The following is a 20,710-nucleotide window of genomic DNA, read 5'->3' as shown; positions in this document are numbered from 1 at the left end:
CATTGTCTTCCTCCTCAAGAGAGGGAGAGTAAAGCTAGAAGGATATGTGAAGCTGATCCTCATGATTTCCAAGGGAAGTATGTCCTCTTTCTACATGTTGTCCAATAGCTGTGGGCTACTTGCTCCGTGCTGCAGATCCTGGGCTTGCTGTCCCCTTGCTGTTGCTGAAGCCTGTCAGGGAGCAGAAAGATTCCCACCACCCTCCTGCCCCCAAAACTGCATCTGTCCCACTGGGCTGGTGACATATGGATGCTGGAGCTGGACTCTTTGGGTGAACACTGAAGAGGAGGAGGGCTGCCTCCGGCTGTCTCTCCAGCTGGGTAGGCAGACCTAGGGGGGAATTTCTGCACTTTAGTGGGCATTTTCCTTGTCACTGCACTTTGTCCCCATCCTGACAAAACGCTTCATCAAGAGGCATTTCTGCCCGTGGTTTTTGTGCCAGTGTGAGAAACGAGAAGTGCTATGGGTGAGAGCTGGAGGAGGGGAGGAGGACATGAGGGCTGCACTCACATGTCACACAACAGCTCACTCACAGCAGAAAAATCCTCTCACCTGCCAGGAGCTACCATTAGACAAGGCAAAACTGGATTTTTTTCATCCTGAAAATGAACTTTAGGAGGATTTTCCTAGTCAAGTGCTTGCTGCTTTTATTTCCCAGTGTAAAATGTGAGTTTTTCCTTACTCTCTCTTTTTTTTTTTCGCTCTTTGCATTGTTAAAATTGCATTTTAAACCATTTACAACTTGGTGGGATGTTACTGATAAGAAACTAATTCCACTTTCCCAATGAATGAAGAACTTTGGGTTATTGCTATTATTATTTGATTTAATTTTCAGCCGGGGGGAGGGCAAGACCAGAGTTTCCTATTCCAGTTATAATAATAAGCTGTAAACAGTTTTGGTTTGAAGTTAATGAGCCTTAATTTGACACATGTATAATGAGAAATGTCAGCATGCAGTTTTCTGTCTGCCCTCGAGGTAGCTTGTACTACATTAGAGATCCAGTTCACGGTGCATTATCGCATATAATTTCCTTTTCTTATCAAAGAGGAGCAAATCTTTTGAAAGTGCAAATTATATTCTTCCATAAGTATTAACAGAAGAGTGATACATCTCAGTCTCTTCAGTGGAGCTGAAAGACTCCAGGATGCGAAAACAGCGAGCAAATGCACACAACTTTTATACTTTGTGTATTATTGCTCTCATTATTTTTTAAAATATTAATCTAAAAACTTAATTAAGGTGTTAACTCACGGATTAGAGAAGGTTCTAAGAGACAGAGACAATACAATCATGCACAGATGATTTCTTTTGCCCCTGTTCATTCTGCTGTGGATTGCATGTTTGTCTGTTTAATGCCTTTTTTTTCCCCCTCTGAAACAAAATTAATAGATAAATAAGGATTTTTTAATTTTTTTGAATGTGACATGTAAAACATCTTCCCCAGCAGAAACAAAGATTATTCCCTTGAATGGAAAACTTCTGTCAAAACCTTCCTTACTTCTCTAAATTGATTATTGGAGCTTTTTCTTTTAACTCTCTTGTGACTGCAAGTGAACTCCGTGCTGCCAGTCCAGATCTTTCTTCCCCTTGGAGAGCGTTTCAGTCGGTATCAGTAGAAATGCTCATTTCATTAGCTAAATACATTTTTAGTGTCATGAGTGTGGGATACACAGCTTTTCATTAGCAAGACTATGGAGATCAGATAAATCTCCAGAGACGTGTCTAAGTGGTCTGTCTATAGAGATGCCACTGAATTATCCTTGAAAACACAGGGGTTTTTTGCTTTACTTCCAGAGAGAAAAGGTAAAAGATAGTCTTTCTTACGCAAAGAAATCCTATTGCTAGTTCTAATGTGCGTGACCGAGCAGAAACAAGTATCAGAATTCAAATACTTGGGCATAATCTGTAATTTCATCTGTGTGGAGGATAGCTGCTTCCAAGACTGTTTAGCTGGATTTCAGAATATTTCATTAGGTACATCAAATGTCTTGTAAGAAATGCAATAGTGAAATAACAACCTCTCTTTAGACTGGGAGTGAATTGCCAGAAGCACTTCAGTATTAATTTCCTCGTTGCAGAGGCACGCTGTTTTAGTTCTTTGATTATCTCTAATATTAGTTTCATGAAATAGCAACTGGATTTCAGTTTCTCCTCTGTGATATAGTTTATCACTGCCCTAGATACCAGGAATGAGGGACTGCAATAAAAATACGCACAAACATAGTTTTTCTCTCTGTGGGGATAAAGTGCCTAAAGTGTGTAAAATTAGAGCAGAATCAACTCCATCGGATGATGTGAAGAGAAATCTCCTCTTGCTGATTGGCTTTATCCTGGAAGTTGAAGAGGAATGAATGTAAGAAAATGATAATTGAAGTAAGCCATAGGTCTGAGTACACATTTGATTATCAGTGAGCTTATCCCACCTGATACTTGTGATCACTTTTCTACTTGCTTCTGCAAATTTTCCACCTGCCACGGACATGGAGTTACTTGAAGTGACCTCTGGACAAAATTTGTGCTCTGAAGTCCTGATTCACTGCTGATGGGCCTTGCAAAGGCTGTGGAGGAGAGAGGACATGCCACTCAGGCACAGCCCGAAGAGTACACCAGTAGCTGGGTAGTAACGTGACTGATATCTAGCAGCCTTGGCTTTCCTGAATATCCCCTTCAGCAGCCACATACTAAGTGCTGCCCAGTCCTGGTCACACTTTTGGGAAGCACTTACTCTTACCTGTTTTGGAGAGGGGACCTCTCATCAAAGGAGACCTGCAGAGGAAAAGTAATTTTTTGGCCTTTGCTTATGTCCTCATGTCTCCAGTGCCCAATCAGTTAACAGGATGCGATTAGCTCTTTTTTTCTCCCTCCTTCCTTTGCCCTGCTGAGATCCTGTGCTAGGAAAATTAAGTGGATACACTCCAGAGGGGCAGGATGCCTGGGATGGGTGAGAAGGGAGCACTACAAGCTGGCAGCACTGAGTCTGCTTCCAGTTCAGCACATTGCACTCAATCACTGCTTGACATCAGTCACTTTCATTATTGTTGTTGCCATCACTGTTACTGCTGAACTGATCCTTCTGCCCTTGGCCACTGCTGATTTGTGTTTGTGTGCTGCCTGCAGAGATGTTTGCAGTACTGGGTGCTCCAGACATTAGCCTGTGCCTCATACAAAACACACCAAAATAGCCTTATTTTAGGGAAAGATTAGATTCAGGGTTGAGTTCATGGGCAGCTAGGAATCTTGGCATCCAAAATCACTCTTAGCTTCCTTGCCATTCTGAATTAAACTGGGTGCTGACATTTATCTAACAATCAATCAAGAAGTGCTTTGGAGCAGGGGAAGAAGACAGCACCAGCAATGCAGAGAGGCTTAAACAGCTTGAGGGCAGGTAGCAAACACCATTCTTTTGGGTCAGTGCTGTGGCTGCTGAGTGCAGTGGCAGGGGCTGCTGGAGAGGTGCTGACGGGCTGGTTGTGCTGCTTCCCTTTACAGGTTCTGTCACCAGGTGGATTTACTTGGCTGTGAACAAGTCGGCCCTTCTCAACATCGCTACTCCTGGGAGTGTATACGAAGCAACATGGATGAGAGACGGAATGAAGTTAGTTCAGATAAAAGATAAGAAAAGTAAGAACTATGTGAACAGGGAGCAGTGCAGATGCACGATATTACTAAATGGGACTCTGCAAATAGAGCGGGTGGTGAAACAGGACAGTGGAAAGTACACAGTGACGGTTTATCATCAGGATGGAAAACTGAAGGCAGAAGAAGACACAATGATTGTTGTTCAGGGTGAGTTTTCGCTCTTCCCATACCATTCCTGGCACAACTGAGTAAGACTTGGTGCTCCTACAACTTTTTCTCCTCATTACCCCCCTTTCTGATTTGGGGAGACTTTTGTGAAACGTACTTCTTTCCTCTCACCACCGACAGCAGCCTGCTGCTTTTCTCCCTTCTCTTGCTCCTCTCGATGTCCTCTGGTCCTCTGCTTCTTTCTGGCTTCGTTGTCTGTCAGCCCCCCAGGTTTCTACGTGTGCTCAGGAAAGCAGCAGTGAGCATGTCTGTGCTGGCAGCAGGGTGAGTGCAGACAGCCCTACTGCAGCACCCTGCTGCCAGACATCTCTTGAGGGAGCGCAGCAACCAATGTGGGGTGAGCCTCTGGCTGAGGCACTGTGCACTTCTGGCACTTCTGCTGCTGTTTTGTGGGCACCTTTGGTCTCTCGCTGCAGCTCCAGCAATGCAAACCTTGTGTTGCATTTGTCAGTCCTCTGAGGAGAGCTTGGGAGCCCAGATGTTACTAAATGCCTATATTTAAGCAATGCAGTCCCACTCCATTTTTGCTCTGATATAAGAAGTAGCCAGCAGTCACCTCCCCTGATCTACGCCACTGTAGGAGTTGAATTTGCAGGGGAAAAAGTCTCTTGCACCCTATCCCTGCATAGCATAACACAACAATTAGGAAGACTGTGCTGTCCAGAGCACAAGCACATGCCCAGGGATTTCAGCTGCACAGGTTCAAAGCATGAAGGCACCCTCCATTCCTCTGCTCTGTCTTGTCTGCAGAAATCAGAGTGGTAGCAGCCCCAAGGTTTTAGGATGATTAGAGAAGATGGGGATGCCTAATCTGCTCCTTTATGGCTGCTGCCTCTCCAGATGTCTGAGGTGTAGGACAGCATGGGTTTCTTTTGACAGCGTGGGGTTTTTTTCCCCAGCAAGAGGATGATTTTGCTCTGTCCTCCTTCAGACAGCATGCACACCTCTGCCAGCCTCTTGAGTTTGGGATGCCTTGATAAGGCAGCAATGACAGCTGGAAAGGCTTTAGCAGGGTTCCTGTGCAGTGTGAGGTCCCGTGGCTAACAGACTGCTGAGCAGTGAGGATGTCTCACTACATGGGGAATTATTATTGCAAACTGCCTACAGATTCAGGAAGTCGTTGAGACCTGATGCTATTTACTCAGGCTTTAAGCCACTGAACTCTGGGATACCCTGAGTTCAATTTTAGGCTAAAGTTCCAACCTAACTATGTGCTGCACCACTTCATCTACTGTGCAGCAGTGAGGTTGCCTTACCTTCAATACGTAGTTTTGGAAGTAGAGTCCTTTAATAAGTGCTGAGTGCTTAAGTCATTTCTGAGCCAGATTATACTATGTCACTAGGTCTGGACAAAGAGTTGTTCCTTACAAATAGTGGTTTAGATGATACCATCACACAACTTCACCACCAGGACCCGGACCCTAGTGTTTCACCCTGGGTCGTTTGCCTGAATGGCAGGTTACAGCTTGCAGAAAAGGAGAGGACTTGATGTCAAAAAGGGTGGCTGCAGATGTCACGGTGTGAACCTAGGCTGCATTTGCTATGAGCAGCTCTGATATGCTTCAAAATTTACAATCTCTATAACTTACAGTGTCTGTAACTAGAGGTGGCTCTGATACGTTTTTGTTCACCTGGTCTAAAAGATTAAGTTTTTTCCAACTGATGTCCCTGTCAGTTGAGCCTAGTTGAGGAAAGCTCTGCAGGCTTTTCTGGCTCTTTCAGTGCCACCACTGATACGGAATCTGGAAGTGAAATGTAGCTAGCTGTTTGCAGGACACGAAGAGAGACAGAAATCGGTTCTCTCTGTCATAACTTCATTGAGAGCTAAGAGATACCTGCTTTGTGTTTTCTGTTCTGTTTTGATGGGTTTTCACGCTGCGGCTGTCACGTTAGCCGAGTGGCACTGGTAGTACATAAAGCATCATAAGTAGCTGTTTAATCTGTCTTGGAAATCTGTGCTGACAGGCACAGGCAGATCAGAGCTGGCTTCCTTTGCGCCAAAACAGTGAGGCTGGAGTTGGAGTAGGCTATGGTTCTGAGTCCCTCCCATCTGCTGCCTGCCCTGAAAACACAGCTTCATCCCCTTGCCTACCTAGCTAGCTGGCTGTGGGCCTGAAAGTAGTCCAGCTGTGGTGGTGCAGCTCTGCTACATATGTAAGGCTACATATGTAAGCTAATATACTGCATTTTCTTTATTATTGCCATGTCACTTCTGCAGTAGAAGTCTAATTTATACTTTTTTTTTCTTCTGTGGTCTCATTAGCTTGTGTTGCTCCCTGACTGCTTACTGGGAGCTAATTCTCTCTTCTGATTAATGATGGACATTTTCAGAAGGAGAAACCATCTCAGATGTGTCTGTCCCCTTCTCTTTTAGAGCCTGTCCCGCAGCCAATCCTCAGTGCCGAATGCGTGAATAAAACCTTATCTGTCAAGTGTGAAGCAAAGCAGAAGACTAAAGATGAAACATTTATAATAGAACTGACTCAGGACAAAAGCAAAAATCAAAAGAACACCACAAGGTTGGAATGGCACAGACGGCCTTCTGGGATGTTCAGATGTGTTGTTAAGAACAACGTCAGCCAAAAAATGACTGAAAAGGTCCTGAAGTGCTCAGGTAAGAAAATCTAATTTTTGCCAGAATCTGCTAGGGTGGACTCACAAAAGCTGATGCAGTTACATGTACCTGTAGGACTGGTCTGGGTGCCAGGAGCATCGGCGGTCCCCAGTACCCAGCATAGTGAATTGACCACTGCCATGGCTCTCGGTGGCCACTGCTGCTGTGGTACCTGGGAGGCGAGTCATGCTTTCTGCATTGCATTCCCCAAAGTTGTCACATCTCCACACTTCCCACCCTGCTGCTGTCTGCCCCACTGCTAGCTGCCCTTATGGCTTCCCTGCTCTAACAGGGGAGACCAAGCTGGGGGCAGTGGGATGGGATGGCCAGGCACCTCTTCTTCTCTTGCGGCCACTAGTGTTTTTCCCCCATGCTTAGTGAGGCCTGGGGGTTGCTGGAAGAGGGGAAGAGATTTTTCTGGAGTCACAGAATCACAGAACGGTAGGGGTTGGAAGGCACTTCTAAACATCATCTAGTCCAACTGCCCTGCTCAAGCAGGTTCACCTAGATCAGGTCACACAGGAACACGTTCAGGCGGGTTTTGAAAACCTCCAGAGAAGGAGCCTCCACGCTCTGGAGTCAAGAGCCTTGTGGGTGGCAGGGAGGTCCCCAGCAAACACTGCAATGCTATTTGGAGGAAATGGCTCCTGGAAAAAACTGCAGGCTGCCAGTGAGGCCAGGTTAGCTGAGGGGTGAATGAATGAGAGAGAGATTCTTGCTCATCCTGTCCTTCCCTGCCCCACCCCACCGCCCTCAATGCTGACTATTCTTCCAAAAGTTGCCAAAGTATCCTGATAGACTGAAGTGGTGCCAACCATCACTGTGGTAGACCAATGAAGTGAAGGAGTAAGCAGGGAAGTGGGCTTGAAAGTGTTTTAATAGCATACAGCAGTCTGCAAAAGGCAGATTTACCCCCTCATTTTTATTCTCCTTTATTCCTTTAAAACTAATTGTGCTTCCCAAAAGCTGACTTTAATCAATCAGTTAACCAGTTCAAAGCCAAAGAGTAAGGCTCTAAACTACCCAACCTACCATGACATAAATTAACAGCTTACTTTTAGGAAATGTAGCTTGGGCCCTTCTCATATATATATGGAATTTATTTCAAGGGTTTTGCTCTCGATTTGCTCATTCTCCACTGTGAGGGTGATAGGGCACTGGAATGGGCTGCCCAGATAGGGTATCGAGTCTCCATCCCTGGGGACATTGAAAACCCACCTGGATGAGTTCCTGTGTGACCTACTCTAGGTGGTCCTGCTGTGGCAGGGGGGTTGGACTAGATGATCTCTTGAGGTCCCTTCCAACCCTTAAGATTCTGTGATTCTGTGGTATTCTATGAAATCAATTGCATGTTATTTTTCTTCTCTCCATGGTCATACCTGTGAAGATGGTGCTTGTGTGCTACCTGTGGATGTGTGCTGTCTCAAGGTGAAAACTAAGCTGCTTGGGCTCTCTGGCTTGAAATCAGGAGGGAGGCAATGGAAACTGTAGCTGAGCTTTGAGGTTGCTTGGCTCAGATGTGCATAGCTCAAATGTACCATGGATTTTCTTACCCACGTGAACATCATCTTTCTAAACCACAACCGCAGCAGAAAGAACTGAAGAAGGAGCATTTGAAATGGACAGAGTCATGCTGAAAATTATTACATAGGCGAAAGGAGTCATTGTTATCCTCACAGAAGTTTTGAAATGTAAAGTGAAACCAAGGGACAGGTGATACTGATGTGATACTGGACGTGGTACTTGGTTCAAAGTTCAGTTTTCCAGTGCTGTACTGAGGGAAACTCATTGAATTTGTTGTGCTTGAGTTCATGCCACCTAACTGCAACCACTTCATTTAAAGCACTTACTTGCACTAGATTCATGCTAGAGCTAGTGTAGTGAGGGAGCTCATGAGAGCTATTTCTGCCACAGCAAATTTAAGGAAAAGTCCAAATCCCAGGGACAGCCCATGGTTTGAGAAAGGAGGGAACAAGCCTTAAGGAATAGAGGCCCTACTGGAGTGATCCAAGGTCTGCTGTGGCTGAGTGAAAGCAAAGAGCTAATGGATGGGCTGGCATCTGTTTTTCCACACAGCCCTTGCCTCCTGAAGGATCGCCCTGATGCCTAAAATAGCATGGGTTACACAGCCTCATTGGTGCCAGCATCAGGAAGGGACTGGGGAATGGGACTTTGGAGCCAGGTGTGAAAACATGCTGCTGGATTAGATCTGTTTCAGGCAGAGAAGCCAGCTCGAATGTGTTGTCTCAATGAGGAGGTCCTGGCTGAAGGTGGCCATCCCAGGGCACGCGCCAGGCAAGCACGGGCCTGCCTCCATTGCTGGTACAGGCAGGCATTGCCCCTCAGCTAGATTTCACTTTGATTTCACTTCTTCTTCCCTTTGAGAAGTGCTCTTCTTCCACAGGGTGAGCTGAGTGGGATAGTTTGGCTTTTGCCAAATAGTTAACAGAGAAATAACATTTGCCACACTGTTCTTTAAAGTACAAATACCACATCTCTCAGGCACCAAAAAAAACACTGAAACCATGCAGCACTACCCTTCTCATGACACTAAAAACCCCGTCAGACCTTTTCTGTGGGGTGGCAAGACCCTACCAGCTCCATAGTAGATAAAAAAATCCCTCAGCTTGCAGTCAAGCCTCCTTGCAACCATGCTGCCTCACATTAACTGCATTCAAGGCCTGTCACCTTGAATTTTGACCTTTAGCAGGCAAAGCATGCTTCAAATCAGATAACTTCATATATAGGCTCACCTTATAGCTAGCTGGGAGAAACAAGCATGGAAATGGCAAAATGCACCTTTTTGTAACACTGGGAGCTAACACAGGTGTGAAGAATCACATCACAGAGGGCCTTCACCATTTTTTTCCACTGGGGCAGCTTGGCAGTGCTGACAGTGGCCTTTTAGACTACCAACATCTCGGCTTTGGTGTCATCACTCTTGGCCCTCCATGTGCACAGCTAGGAAATGTTAAGGGTAGCACGAGTGGTATCGTCTCCTTTGGAGCTTTGACCCTCAAGGAGCTGAGGAAGGTGCATTTTTGCTGGGTTCAGCTCCACAGTGCCTGTGCTCAAGCTGGAACACTGAATGCCAGCAGCAGGCAGCCCAAGCAAGAGGTGGCAAAGGAAGGCTACTGTCCAGCAAACCTTAACTGGCTAAAAGAAGGAACACTCATATAAGTTTTTGCTCATTGGGCAAACCAAACTCTCATTTTGAGGCTGTGGGATATTTGTTTATGTTCTTTTCCTTGTCACTATTTTTTCTCTTTCATTTACATACAGCCAAAAATTGAAGAGGAAGTACCAAAATACTATGAAGGAAGCCAGTCTCCAGCCCTGTAGGAAGTACTTTAAAAGTTTGTTTTTGTTAGATGCTGAACATTGTCTGGATGCTTGCTGTCCTTAAAAGGGTCCATTGGTGGCAGGAACAGGGCAATTGTGGTAATCTAAATAAGATGAGCTGGCACAGACGAACACTCTGAATTTTCTGCAGAACTTGAATCCATCAGGGACCAGTCAAAATTCTCCACAACAAAGACCAGCAACTTTCTGCTGAGTGCAGAGAAAAAGCAAAGGGTGGGCTCTCTCATTGCGTCTGCCTTGACAGTCAATGGAAGAAAATACAGAACTCCAGACAGACATTGTGCAAGTTCTTCCTTTCCCTCTAACATCCGCTTTCCTTCCCTTAACTAGGCCAGCTGGACCTTTACCTCATCTTAGGCATTGCAGGAGGTGCAATCTTCTTTGTTGTCTTCATGATTTTGCTTATTTATTGTATCCGGAAGAAGAAAGCAGAAAGGATTGAAGATGATGGTAAGGGTTTAAGGGGTTTTATGTTGCTATCCAGCCACCTAAAGCCTTAGAGCTTCCTGCTGTCACCACCCCTGTGGGCAGGAGAATGCTCTCTGCCTTGGCATGTGCAAGAGCCTGGTCTTGGCATACGGTTCAGTCTTGGTTTCTGATAAAGACTTTGAACAAAACACTTCTTATTCTCAAACGCTTTGGCTTATTCATGGGGGAAGGACCGCTCCTTTAAAGCTCAGCCAAGGTTACCAGTCGTGAGCATCTGTGAGGCTAAAACATGCAGTCAGATGTCTCATTAGCAGATTTTTTTTCATAATTTTCCATGATGTAAAGTTAGGATCCCTGAAATCACCAGTCATGTTTGGAAATGTTGTAAGTGATGACAAGGGGCTTTTCTGTGAGTTTCCTCAGGTGTCTCACCGATCTTGTCCTCTCTACAAAACAGTGTCCTTGGAGGCCTATCAACACTGGTGGTCCAGCCTGGGGCATTTGAAAGACTTGAGGCTTTCAGTGTGGGCAGAGATTTCATCTGTTGTCCAAAATTGAAGCCTCTTTAAGACCATAAAAAATACTCTGCAAGAGTCTTCTCTGAGAGTGGGCTCTCAGTCTTGATGGAGAAGTTGCCTTGAATTACAACCCAGACACTGCTGGTAGTTTGGGTGGACAGAGCATAATGACCTGCCGCTCAAGACGAGTTCTCTGGCCCACCTGGAAGGGGAGACTAAAGCAAGAGGGAGGTCACTCTACAACTGCAAGAGCACCTTGTTGTTTAAATCTTGTTTCCAAGTCCTGCCTCCCCCTGCCCCCACCACTGTGTCAGGCTTCCTGTGTGGTCTCAAATAGCAGGTAATCTCTGTGTCAGTCAGTTCTCGAGTTTCAAAATGGGGAGTAAAAGCTCCTTTGTACGCCACAACAAGCTTTGTCAAGATAGAGAGGACAACATCTGGAGGAAACCTCAGCTGACACCTCGAAAGTGCCAGTGGTCAGACTGACAACCGGTCCTATGGCTGAGGGCAATGCAACCTCACCACCCCTGAGCATGGGTAACTTGCCATGGCCTTCTTACTTCCCCTGAAGTTACAACCATGGAGAATAGGCAATTGCTTTTCCCTGTTCTCTCAGAGAGCTCACCAGAGTGCAACCATGGGATGTCATCTCAGAAGGCTCGCCATAGCTTATGAGCACAACACTCATGTGAGTGTGGCCATCTCAGAGTTATTTTACATTATGGATGTTATTGTGTGAGTGGAATATGTTACTCCCTCAGCTATGTAGTGATGGCATTTCCTCAATTCTTGTGTCTATATTCAGCAAGAATTAAGAAAAAGAGAAGGAGTCTGGGAAAATGGGAACTAATATACAGGGGTGATTATCCTCTCTGAAAAAGTCTGGGGCGTGCTTGAGGCCATTTCAGCGTCCCAAGATCCCCTCAATCCTAAACTAAGCTGACCGACATTTAAGAAATGATGAGTCAGTGACCGAAAGTCAGCTGGTATGTATTTACTTCCACTTGTGGGGAAATTAACACTGGCAAAATGGACCTCTGGCTTCCAAGTGCCTGGAAATCCCAGCACAGATAGTGGCAGGGTAGAGTGCTTTGATATTGCCTCCTGGGGTTATGCATCTCTCTCTCCCTTCGGTGTCCTGTTTCCAAAAGAGGACAGATTGGCTCAGGCTGGGGGTGACCGTTGGTGACTGCTGGGGTCAGTTCCCCCAACACAGAGAGAGGGCAGAGCTGCCCCAAACACCCCCAGATACCTTGACCTCAGGCAGGCAGCTGAAAAGCTTTCGGGGTACACAGGCTGAGGTGATTTTGGTTGTTCCACTGGAGTAGCAGGAACACCTGAGAGCGACAGCACCCTTCCAGGTAAGGCCGATATTTGCCTCTTCCTTGCTCGGGCCAAGCACTTTTTCCCTGTCTGTACAACTTCTGCTTGAAGCCGAGCAGGTGCCTGATGGCCGTGTCCTTGTGTCATTACAGAGGAGGAGCAGAAGATGCACTCGCACCGGGCTGGCAGTGAGATGGCAGTGAGGGAGCTGCCTCAGCCACCCTGCACTCCCACCCCTAAGCAGCTGCGCGTGCAGCAGCGGCCGCTGCCGCCGCAGCCCCAACCATTGCAGCCGCCGCAGCAAGCACTGCCCCCACGGCCCAGGCCCCGCACTCAGCAGCGGACTCCAAACCACCCGAGAGAGAGACCTTGAACTTCTAGCCCTGGGAGGGTTGGTGGTGTCTCTGCTCCACCATGGGCTGTGGAAAGAAAGTTCCCAATAGCCAGGAGCCCCCTTCCACACAGCCTTGCTAAACGCTCAGCTATGAAACGGCAGCTTTTGTGGCAGAAAATCAGAGACAGCGTCAAATGGAGATGAAGAGAACCAGTGGAGGAGATTAAAGGTGATGGATATTCAACCCTGTGGCCATTTTTCTTTGTCTCTGTGTTAAGGTATGGAGCAGTGATCCTTGAAACCTGTATCTTTCTGTGGTTTGCTTGGTTTTACCGCACCTTGTTGTCTTCACGCTTTTTGGATGGATTATATCGAGAGGCAACTAAAGCTCTAGTGAGACGACATGGTCCTAAGGACCTTACAGGGTTTTGTTACTTATCTTTCCTTTTTCCTGCCATGCTTTAGGAGAGCCCTCTGGCTTCAGCATCAAACACATGGCCTCCTGGATCAAAAAATATTGGTGTGTAACTAAATGCCTGTCTGAGGCTGAAAGAATTGCCATTGCCTAATGCAGAGACGTCTGAAAGCCTTGAAGCATCAGTGTGGGAAAAGCATGATTGGGAAAGGAGTAAACTTCTCACCACGTTTGGAACAAGGAACCATGGGCTTAAATTGCAGCAAGGGAGAGTTTTATTTCAAATGAAGAACTGAAATTTCTGGGAGAAGATCTCCAGCTCTGGGGCTTTCAAAGGGCAGATGAGGTTACCATCCGGGACGCATCTTTGTCTTGCTGAAGGCCAGGGGAACATGCTATGTGGCTTCTCCAAGGACTGTTTCAGTGCAGCTTTCTGTGACTTCTTGCTGGCAAATAAAACAAGGCTTTTTGTCTCAGCATAGGTCTGTTTGGCTATTCAGCCAACTTTTTTTTGTCATAGAAGAGGTCTAATATCCATTGGCTTGTGAAACAAGTGTTGCAAACTGCCAAGCAGGCTGATTATTAGCGGCATTGTCTAAACTCTCATGACTCTCCATTGTAGGCCTCCTGTTGATGGTGAGGGGCCGTGTCCCTTGATTTTGCTGGTAAAGACCTCATGTACAACTATGTACATGTACAGAGAACTGCTGAGAGCTCTCCCTCCCAAAGGGAGAGGCTGGACTACAGTAACTGTGCCTGTGTCACCCTCCATGTGCTGGACAAACACTGCTCACTCCTCTGGTCCCTGGAGGTGTCCATAACCGCCTCTATGTGACAGCTGAGGAGCAGAGAGGACAGGCCTTTTTAGAGCAATGTCTGTATGGATACCCTGGCCCATCTTTTGTAAGAGGTGGAGGAAGGAGAGAGCTGCAAGAGCCACAGAGCACAAGACATCCAGCTAGCATGTTGTTGTGTTAGGCAGAAGAATGTTTGTTACCCCTTTCAGGCTTGACTATCCTACACATACCACAGAAGATAAAACAGCCATATTTTGTTTCTCCTCAGAAATGTGACTCTTTTTATCTTCTGGTACAAGGATAGGGAAGTAACTTGTCAGAGAGAAGGAGGTCTCTGCCTCCTCCAGAACTCAGTCACTTTGCCTGAACTGTGACAGTAGACACAACCCTGGGACTGTCACTTGCTGTCTCGTTTGCTTTCTGCAGCTTCGTCTTAGGGCTTTTGCTATTCAAAGTTGCATTTGATAAAGACTTTATGGTTTATTTGTAGCATATGCTATATCTCTGTAGTGAATGAATAAAGACAAGAGCAGGTGGAGAGGAAATTAGTTCACACCTGTGCGGGTACTTTAGTATCTGCATCTCACTGGTACAAAGGAGGAGAGAAAACCAGTTTGGTCCCTGAGCCATGGGCACATGGAGGCAGGAGGTTTCACACCACTGCCTGGGAGGCTTCAGCAGCTGGTGGGCTCAGGGTGGTGTGGGTGAGCACAGCTGCTGTCCTGCCTGGTTGGAGTTTCATCAGTGCCCACTCCAGAGCGAGCAACACCTGTGGCTATGGGAGCACTGAGCTTTGCTGGGAAAAAGGGATGGTTACTGGCACCTGAGGAGGAGGGTCGGTGCTCTCTGTACCCCAGACTTGACAGAGCTGCAGGAGTGCTTTGGAGATGCTCCTTCCCTGTGGCTGAGGCTTGGTGAGCTTCTGTCATGCCTCTGTGAGACCCTTCTGGGTTTCCCACCAGCTTCTGCTCCAGGCCCTCTCCTGCCTGGGGCTGGTGCTGGTGGAGTGACAACTGCCATGGCTCCTTGCATGTGTGAGATGGTGCCAGGATGACTCTGGCCCAGCACGGAGGTGTGCTTGCTGTTCTAGCAGGGAACTGCAGAAAAGTCATGCCCAAGACAAGAAAAGGAGGCAAGAAAGACTTGCAAACTGGGTCCAAATCTGCCCTGAAGACTGGGCTCAAGACCACCCTGTGAATTATGGAAACCTCTGTTGTCTCAGCTTAAAGCATGTGAGGGTCGAATACACCCAAGAGCTGCTCTTGGGTCCCCTTACTGGGGAGAAGGGCTGCCAGTGGGCACCCAGAGTACAGGGCAGCCCAGAGGCCACAACAGTGGGTGTGAATGAAGTGTGGAGGTGTGTGTTTCAATACTGTTCTCCATCTGGCTGCTGTAACCATGGGCTGAGAGAAGTACTCTCAGCCTCAGCCACCTCACTGAGGTCTCCTTTGGGTTACTAGACTCTTTCCAGCTGCATGCTTTTCTCTTACATGCTAAGAGGCTCAAACCTAATTGAAAAGAGCTGAATTTAGCCCTGTTGGATGGATTTGCACCAAAACACAGTCCTCCATCAGACAGAAAAGGAAACACTATGAGCATAGAATACCCCCACACAATGGAATCCTCATCAGCACAAGAGTTATTTTTGACTGACATCTTTTTTTTTTTTGATAATCACCATTGTTTTTGTGATGTCTCATGTTTGTTCCTGAAGTGCTGCAATGGAGAGTGCTTGTGCAGTTCTGAGTTCTACTTGATGCCTACTTGAAAAGTCAGCAATCTCTCCAAAGGTGTGTCATGGAGCATTCAAACCTTGAGTTTTTTTATGCTGCAGAGGATGTTTCAGTTCTGGAAAATGAGCTGATGGCGAGACTTAAGAAAAAACAGGAAGTGCTTGGCTCTGGTGATGCTTGCTGCAACCTTTCTTGGTTCTTCTTTCGTAGACACATCTACGGGTGAGTCACACAAGATGAAGTGTTTTTACCCATTCTTCTTAAAGGAGGATAAGATCAGAGTGCTGACATGCTAAGCTATGCTCTGCCTTGTCCTCCTCCATTGGAGAGGTGCGGTTCTTGCTGCCTGTAGCAGGGATCAGTTTTGCTTGGTGATGTGCTTCAGAAGCAGCTCTGAAAGAATGGAAGTGCAGCCCCACGATCCAAGCAGGTCTGTAGTCGTGCTGTGGTCTTGTGGCTCTTGCCGGCTGAGGAGGCACCCAAAAGAGCAACAGCTGGTTGTATAGAATCACGGAATGGTAGGGATTGGAAGGGATCTCTAGAGATCATCCAGTCCAACCCCCTCACTAAAGCAGATCCACCTAGATCAGGTCACACAGGAACACATCCAGGTGGGTTTGAAAACCTTCAGAGAAGGAGACTCCACACCTTCCCTGTGCAGCCTGTGCCAGGGCTCCCTCAGCCTCACAGGAAAGAAGTTTTCCCTTGTGTTCAAGTGGAACCTTTTGTGTTCCAGCTTTTGTCCATTACCCCTAGTCCTATCGCTGGAGACAACAGAAAAAAACCTATCACCTCAACTTCTTGACGTCTACTCTTTAGGTATTTGTGTTAATAAAGTGTCCCTCTATTTGCATGGAAGATAAAAATCTTCTATCTCAGTGTTAATCTACATGACATCAGCAGCACTCGCTGCCCAAACTTGGCCTTTCTAGTAAAGTAGACAAGACCTGCTTGTATCCCAGATGGGTATTAACCAGTCCGGAGGGAGGTTCTCTTGCATCTGGCACAGCCAGTGCTGCAGCCAGCTAGATAATTTCATTTCTAAAATAAAACTGAGCCTCTAAAAGGTCAAGTAGGAAACTGTGGCTCATTCAAATGTCTTTCTTGAGATGCTTGCCAAGATGACGCTCTGGGAAAAAAAGATCAATTTCATCCCTATTTTGCAACACATCTTCAGGCTCTGATGTGGAGATAATCCCCAGCTGGGACTGTGTTGCTCATCAACTTCTTTCTCCATTCTGACAGACAGGTCATCGTCTCCTCAGCCACACTGAAGCCTTGCAAAAGCTTAAGGAATCATGGGTTTGCCTTTCAAACTGTAGTCCTCCCTGAGGTATGCTCTGGGCAACAGGCATGAGCTCAGCTAGGTGGGCAAATTGGTCCACCAATGCTCCTTGCAGGAGCTGGCATGGCTGTCACTTTCTGATCCCCAACCTAGCTGATGATCACCCAGGGCTTGGATGCACAGAGGAGCTTGTTCATATGCTGTGAGTGACAGTGTAAGAGGTCTGTGGGAAGAAAGGTAGGAGTTAATTAAAGAGAGGACAGTAAGAGGCTCTGTGCCAATAAAGTGGTCTCCTGGCTTCCTCCCCTCAGAGAAGGGATGCCAAATCCAACCTTCTCCTCACTCCCTCAACAAAGTGCTCCTTCCCCCTTGCAGGGGAAAGTTTATGAAAGCACCTTTTCCCATCCTTGCAACTTGGCTGCTGCCTTGAGCCATGGATCAGTGGAGGCCATGGGAGCACTTTCCTCCCTCAAAGGTACAGCTTTACCTTGCAGAAGATTGCTCAAGGGGCTTCTGATCCTCACCTCAAACTGAAATTCCCCTCTGCTCTGCTGCTGGAGTGGGGGAGAGCTGCAGCTCTGCAGGCAGAGGGTGAAGTCATTGTCCTGGTGCAGCTGGGGCTGATTTACCATTTGGGCTCCAAGCACTTTCTGCTAAGAAGGAAGCCACCTCTGCTGTGTCTGTCCTAAAGCACTAGAGAGGAGCCAACCCTCAGACTGCCTCCCAGCTCTTCTTTGGCGAGGAAGACAGCAGTGAAAGTAAGAATCTGAGCATAACTTTTTATCCTTTTTGAGTTCTCCTGGCAGGGCAAACAATCCCAAGCTGATGAAAGTCCCCTCACCAGAATTTCTCCTCCTTGGTGAATGGAACCTGCTCTGTCCTCAGAAACAGTGGGGACCAGGGTGGGTGAAGGAGCCTTCCCAAAGCCTGTGGCAGAGCAGCACAGCATGGCTGCTGCTCCCCTTGACCTGCTGGAACTGGAAAGGTGCAAAGGGGAGCTGTGTGGGAAGAGAGACAGGTGCATGAGGAGCTATCTCATATCAGGATCGGTATGGGCATCTGCCAGCTACTGCCCAGGTCTTCCCAACTGAGATTTGGGACAGAGGAGGAGGGCAGGGACCAGCTCAGCTGGCCTTGGGAATAAGCCAGACTCCACACGTGTAGCACGCTGATCAGCAAGGCAGGGGGAGAGGGATGGGCAGTCACAGAAATGGCTACTTGAGAAGCTGGATGACCAGGAAGCAAGATCTGAGTCACATAACTTTCTCACATTCATGGTCCTGGAATGGGTCTTCTGTTTCCATGCAGAGCTCTCTTGTGAGCTGTGATACACCCTTTGGGCAGGGGGCATGAGTTGCATGCCTTGCTGAGCCTCCTGCTTCCACCTCTGTTTTTAATCCCAGGACAGCTGCCTCACTCTCCCCTCCTGTGACACTTCCCCAAGCAGCACTGCTGCAGTGTTAACGTTCTATTCTAGCTTTCCTTTCCTACAAAACACCCACTCTGGGTGGTTTATTTTTCATCTTTCAACAACACCTCAGCACTCCACCTATGCACACGCCAGCCCAAGGGCAGCTTGCCTGCTGAGAGGGAGGGAAGGGGACTTCCAAGGCACCTCCCTAGCTTCAAAACATGGTTCCACTCCAGGTCACTTTGCTGTTGTGAGCCTTCTTGGGTGCCACTGGGAATGATCCCAGGCTCCAAAAGGATCGAAGAAGGGTATACTTCTTTGCTGTCTCCTGCTATGGGTGATGCAGAGCTGATGCTGACCCCCTCTTCTCTGAATCTCACTGGGCATGTGGTGAGCCCCTAGCCTGAGGTGCCGGTAGGCCCTGCTCTCCCTTGGCACATGTTTCATTGGTGGGTGTAAGTGGCTGGTTCAATCGAAACACATAGGAGGGAAGGAAGGAGAAGGTGAAGGCTGGGGTAGACAAAGGACCAAGGCTGTGGTTAATCCTGCCCACTTGACTGTTAGCAGCAGCAATAGGGAGCGGGTGCCTCGCACGCCTTTGTTCTGGGTAATATTGTTAGACAGTTTCTGCCTTTGATGCCTCTGAAATGTAGGGTTTGAGATAACAGGAAGAGATAACCCCATCACAACAGAGATGCTACCCGCTCATTGGTTGCATTTCCCATGCGCTTTCTCTGCCTACAGAATAACAGCAGGCAAGCACTTTGGGTTGCTGCCCGCCCTCCCACACAACCACCTGCTTTAATTTCTAGCTCTCCTGAGGGCCATGAGGCAGGTGAGCAAGCGTGGTGCAAAAGCAGGAGGGTGTGAGTAGAGATGTGTGTGGTACAAGCACTTCTGGCAACTAGAGGGGAACACGCCTGAAACAGACCTGTCTGCAGGCAGACCAGAACTGTATTTCTACACTTACTTCTCCATGCTGAACACTGGTAAAAACAGGGCAGGCAGTTAGGCTAGTGCATTAGGACAACTAGCCCATGAAAAGCCTCATGCTGAAATGTAATGCCTGCTGGGACAGTCTGAGGCCACTGCTGTTGGCAGTCTGAGTTAGACAAACCCCTTTTCCTCTGTGAAAAGCAAGGTGAGCTCTCTTGTGAAAAATGGGAATGAAATAAAGGGATGCTTGTTTGCCAACGAGTTCCTACATAAGGGTACCCTGGTGTCTAGCTTTTCTTCCATGAAACATGCATGCACCTCGTATGCTTCCAAGACAGGCTCTTCCCAAAGCCCACCTCAGTCCCTTCCCCATTTGGCTGGATGCCCCAGAGCCCACTGTTGTATGCTGGCACGTTCACCAGAGGGTCCTGCTGGGTAAAAGCTCACCAAGCTCTCTGCCCAGAAAAGAAGCTCTGGCCCTGCTCTTCTCCTACTTCCGACCTCTCGTCCGACACTGATGGTGCGTCCTGTCCCTCGTTGGCTCTCCTTGAGCACCAGGGCAGATGGCAAACTTGGGAAAGCAAGGGTGGTCTGTAGGCTAGAGATGCTGCTGTGATGCTCCCCTTCATATTCTTGCTGGGAACAGGGCCCTGATTTCTCCTCTTGTCTAAGAAAGGAATACTTGTAGGTATCGGTTTACACTGGTGTCACTGTTTTATTCAATTTCTACTTTCCTGGAGGTTTTACGGCTGTTAAATGCACCACCTGAGGGAGCTGTGTCTCCGAGAATGGCTCCACAACAGACAGAATGGCTGTAGGAATGGCTCTACAGCCAATAGGCTCTGCAATGAATGCAAGGCTGACTGCAAGACCTGCGTGCTGCTCGTCAAAACTTCCATTTGAATTGGCTTCAATGTGGTTTCATTAGACAGGGCCAGCATGAGCAAAACAGAAGAATGAGGATGTGGTTCCTATTGCAGAGGAAGTGCCTGTATCCCAAACCTTTAACTCAACCAGCAAAACCTCCAAGGGAGGGTTTTTTGCTGAGCTTACAATTTCTATAGACTCTCCTTTTCTTTTAGCCATTTAAAAGAGAAAAAACCCAAACAACAAGAGACAAACTTAGCCAGAAGTTACTCAAAAGAGGAACTGAGGAACACAAACTTTATGAAAAAGCACTGTCAGGAAGGAAACATGTCTGCACAGCGTGTGACTTGTAGGAGACTTTAGGCCCTGTAGCAGAAATTAAACACCAAATGTTGGAGGAGTTGCTGGGCATACAAGGTGCTCCACAAGAAGATCTGTTTAGCAAGGAAAAAAATATGTACCCACCCTCTTTCTTTATCAGACATCTCACCTTGCTTAGAAATTCAGACTGCACATGAGTTGCCTAGCCTCATGCTGCTGAGAACAGCAAACATATCCCTGGCTCCTGTTACCAAAGTACACTGCCTTATCAGGCTCCTTTTTGTCCCTCCTGCTCCTCTTCCTTGGCATTCCAGTACCTCAAAGATGGCTTGCCTGGAGTACACTCTAGGGAAAAGAGTCTCTGAATATCAAATGTTCCCTGAAGTAGAGCTCTCTGTTGATTCTGGGAACATCACATCAGGAAAGTTGTGTCAGCTTTAGAAAAACAACCAAATTGCAGCTTGATGAACCACAAATGGTGCCAGGGTTAGAAGGTGTGTTGACAAGTGAGGAGAGGCATTTCAGGGTGGCAACTGTAGAAGCAGCTGTGAATCTC

General features: G+C 47.4%; 1 protein-coding gene across 3 annotated transcripts; it reads left to right on the top strand.

Moving 5' to 3' along the window:
- The first annotated feature begins 524 nt into the window (after positions 1-524).
- Positions 525-14,077, top strand: CD2 (CD2 molecule). 3 transcript variants are annotated; one of them, XR_009818049.1, is made up of 6 exons: positions 525-666; positions 3,491-3,787; positions 6,183-6,422; positions 10,116-10,235; positions 12,208-12,618; positions 12,855-14,077. XR_009818049.1 is itself a non-coding variant. In XM_061988680.1 (5 exons), exons 1-5 carry the CDS (start codon positions 606-608, stop codon positions 12,956-12,958), a joined length of 822 nt encoding a protein of 273 aa, XP_061844664.1. In that variant the 5' UTR covers positions 525-605; the 3' UTR covers positions 12,959-14,077. The 3 variants fall into 3 exon arrangements, 2 of the variants coding, with proteins under 2 accessions (XP_061844664.1, XP_061844662.1); XM_061988680.1 differs by lacking the exon at positions 12,208-12,618; XM_061988678.1 differs by having other exon boundaries at positions 12,208-14,077.
- Positions 14,078-20,710: the final 6,633 nt, after the last annotated feature.

This window comes from Colius striatus, chromosome 1, assembly GCF_028858725.1.
Source record: "Colius striatus isolate bColStr4 chromosome 1, bColStr4.1.hap1, whole genome shotgun sequence".
NCBI lineage: Eukaryota > Metazoa > Chordata > Aves > Coliiformes > Coliidae > Colius > Colius striatus.
The sequence above is the reverse complement of the archived record's forward strand: the minus strand, read 5'-3'. Positions and strand labels throughout refer to the sequence as shown.

Excerpts from the sequence above, each read along its gene's own strand:
- CD2 (XM_061988678.1), top strand. The coding sequence starts at position 606 with ATGAACTTTAGGAGGATTTTCCTAGTCAAGTGCTTGCTGCTTTTATTT. Across the intron at positions 667-3,490 it reads TTTATTTCCCAGTGTAAAAT|GTTCTGTCACCAGGTGGATT; the intron begins GTGAGTTTTTCC and ends TTCCCTTTACAG. Across the intron at positions 6,423-10,115 it reads AAAGGTCCTGAAGTGCTCAG|GCCAGCTGGACCTTTACCTC; the intron begins GTAAGAAAATCT and ends TCCCTTAACTAG.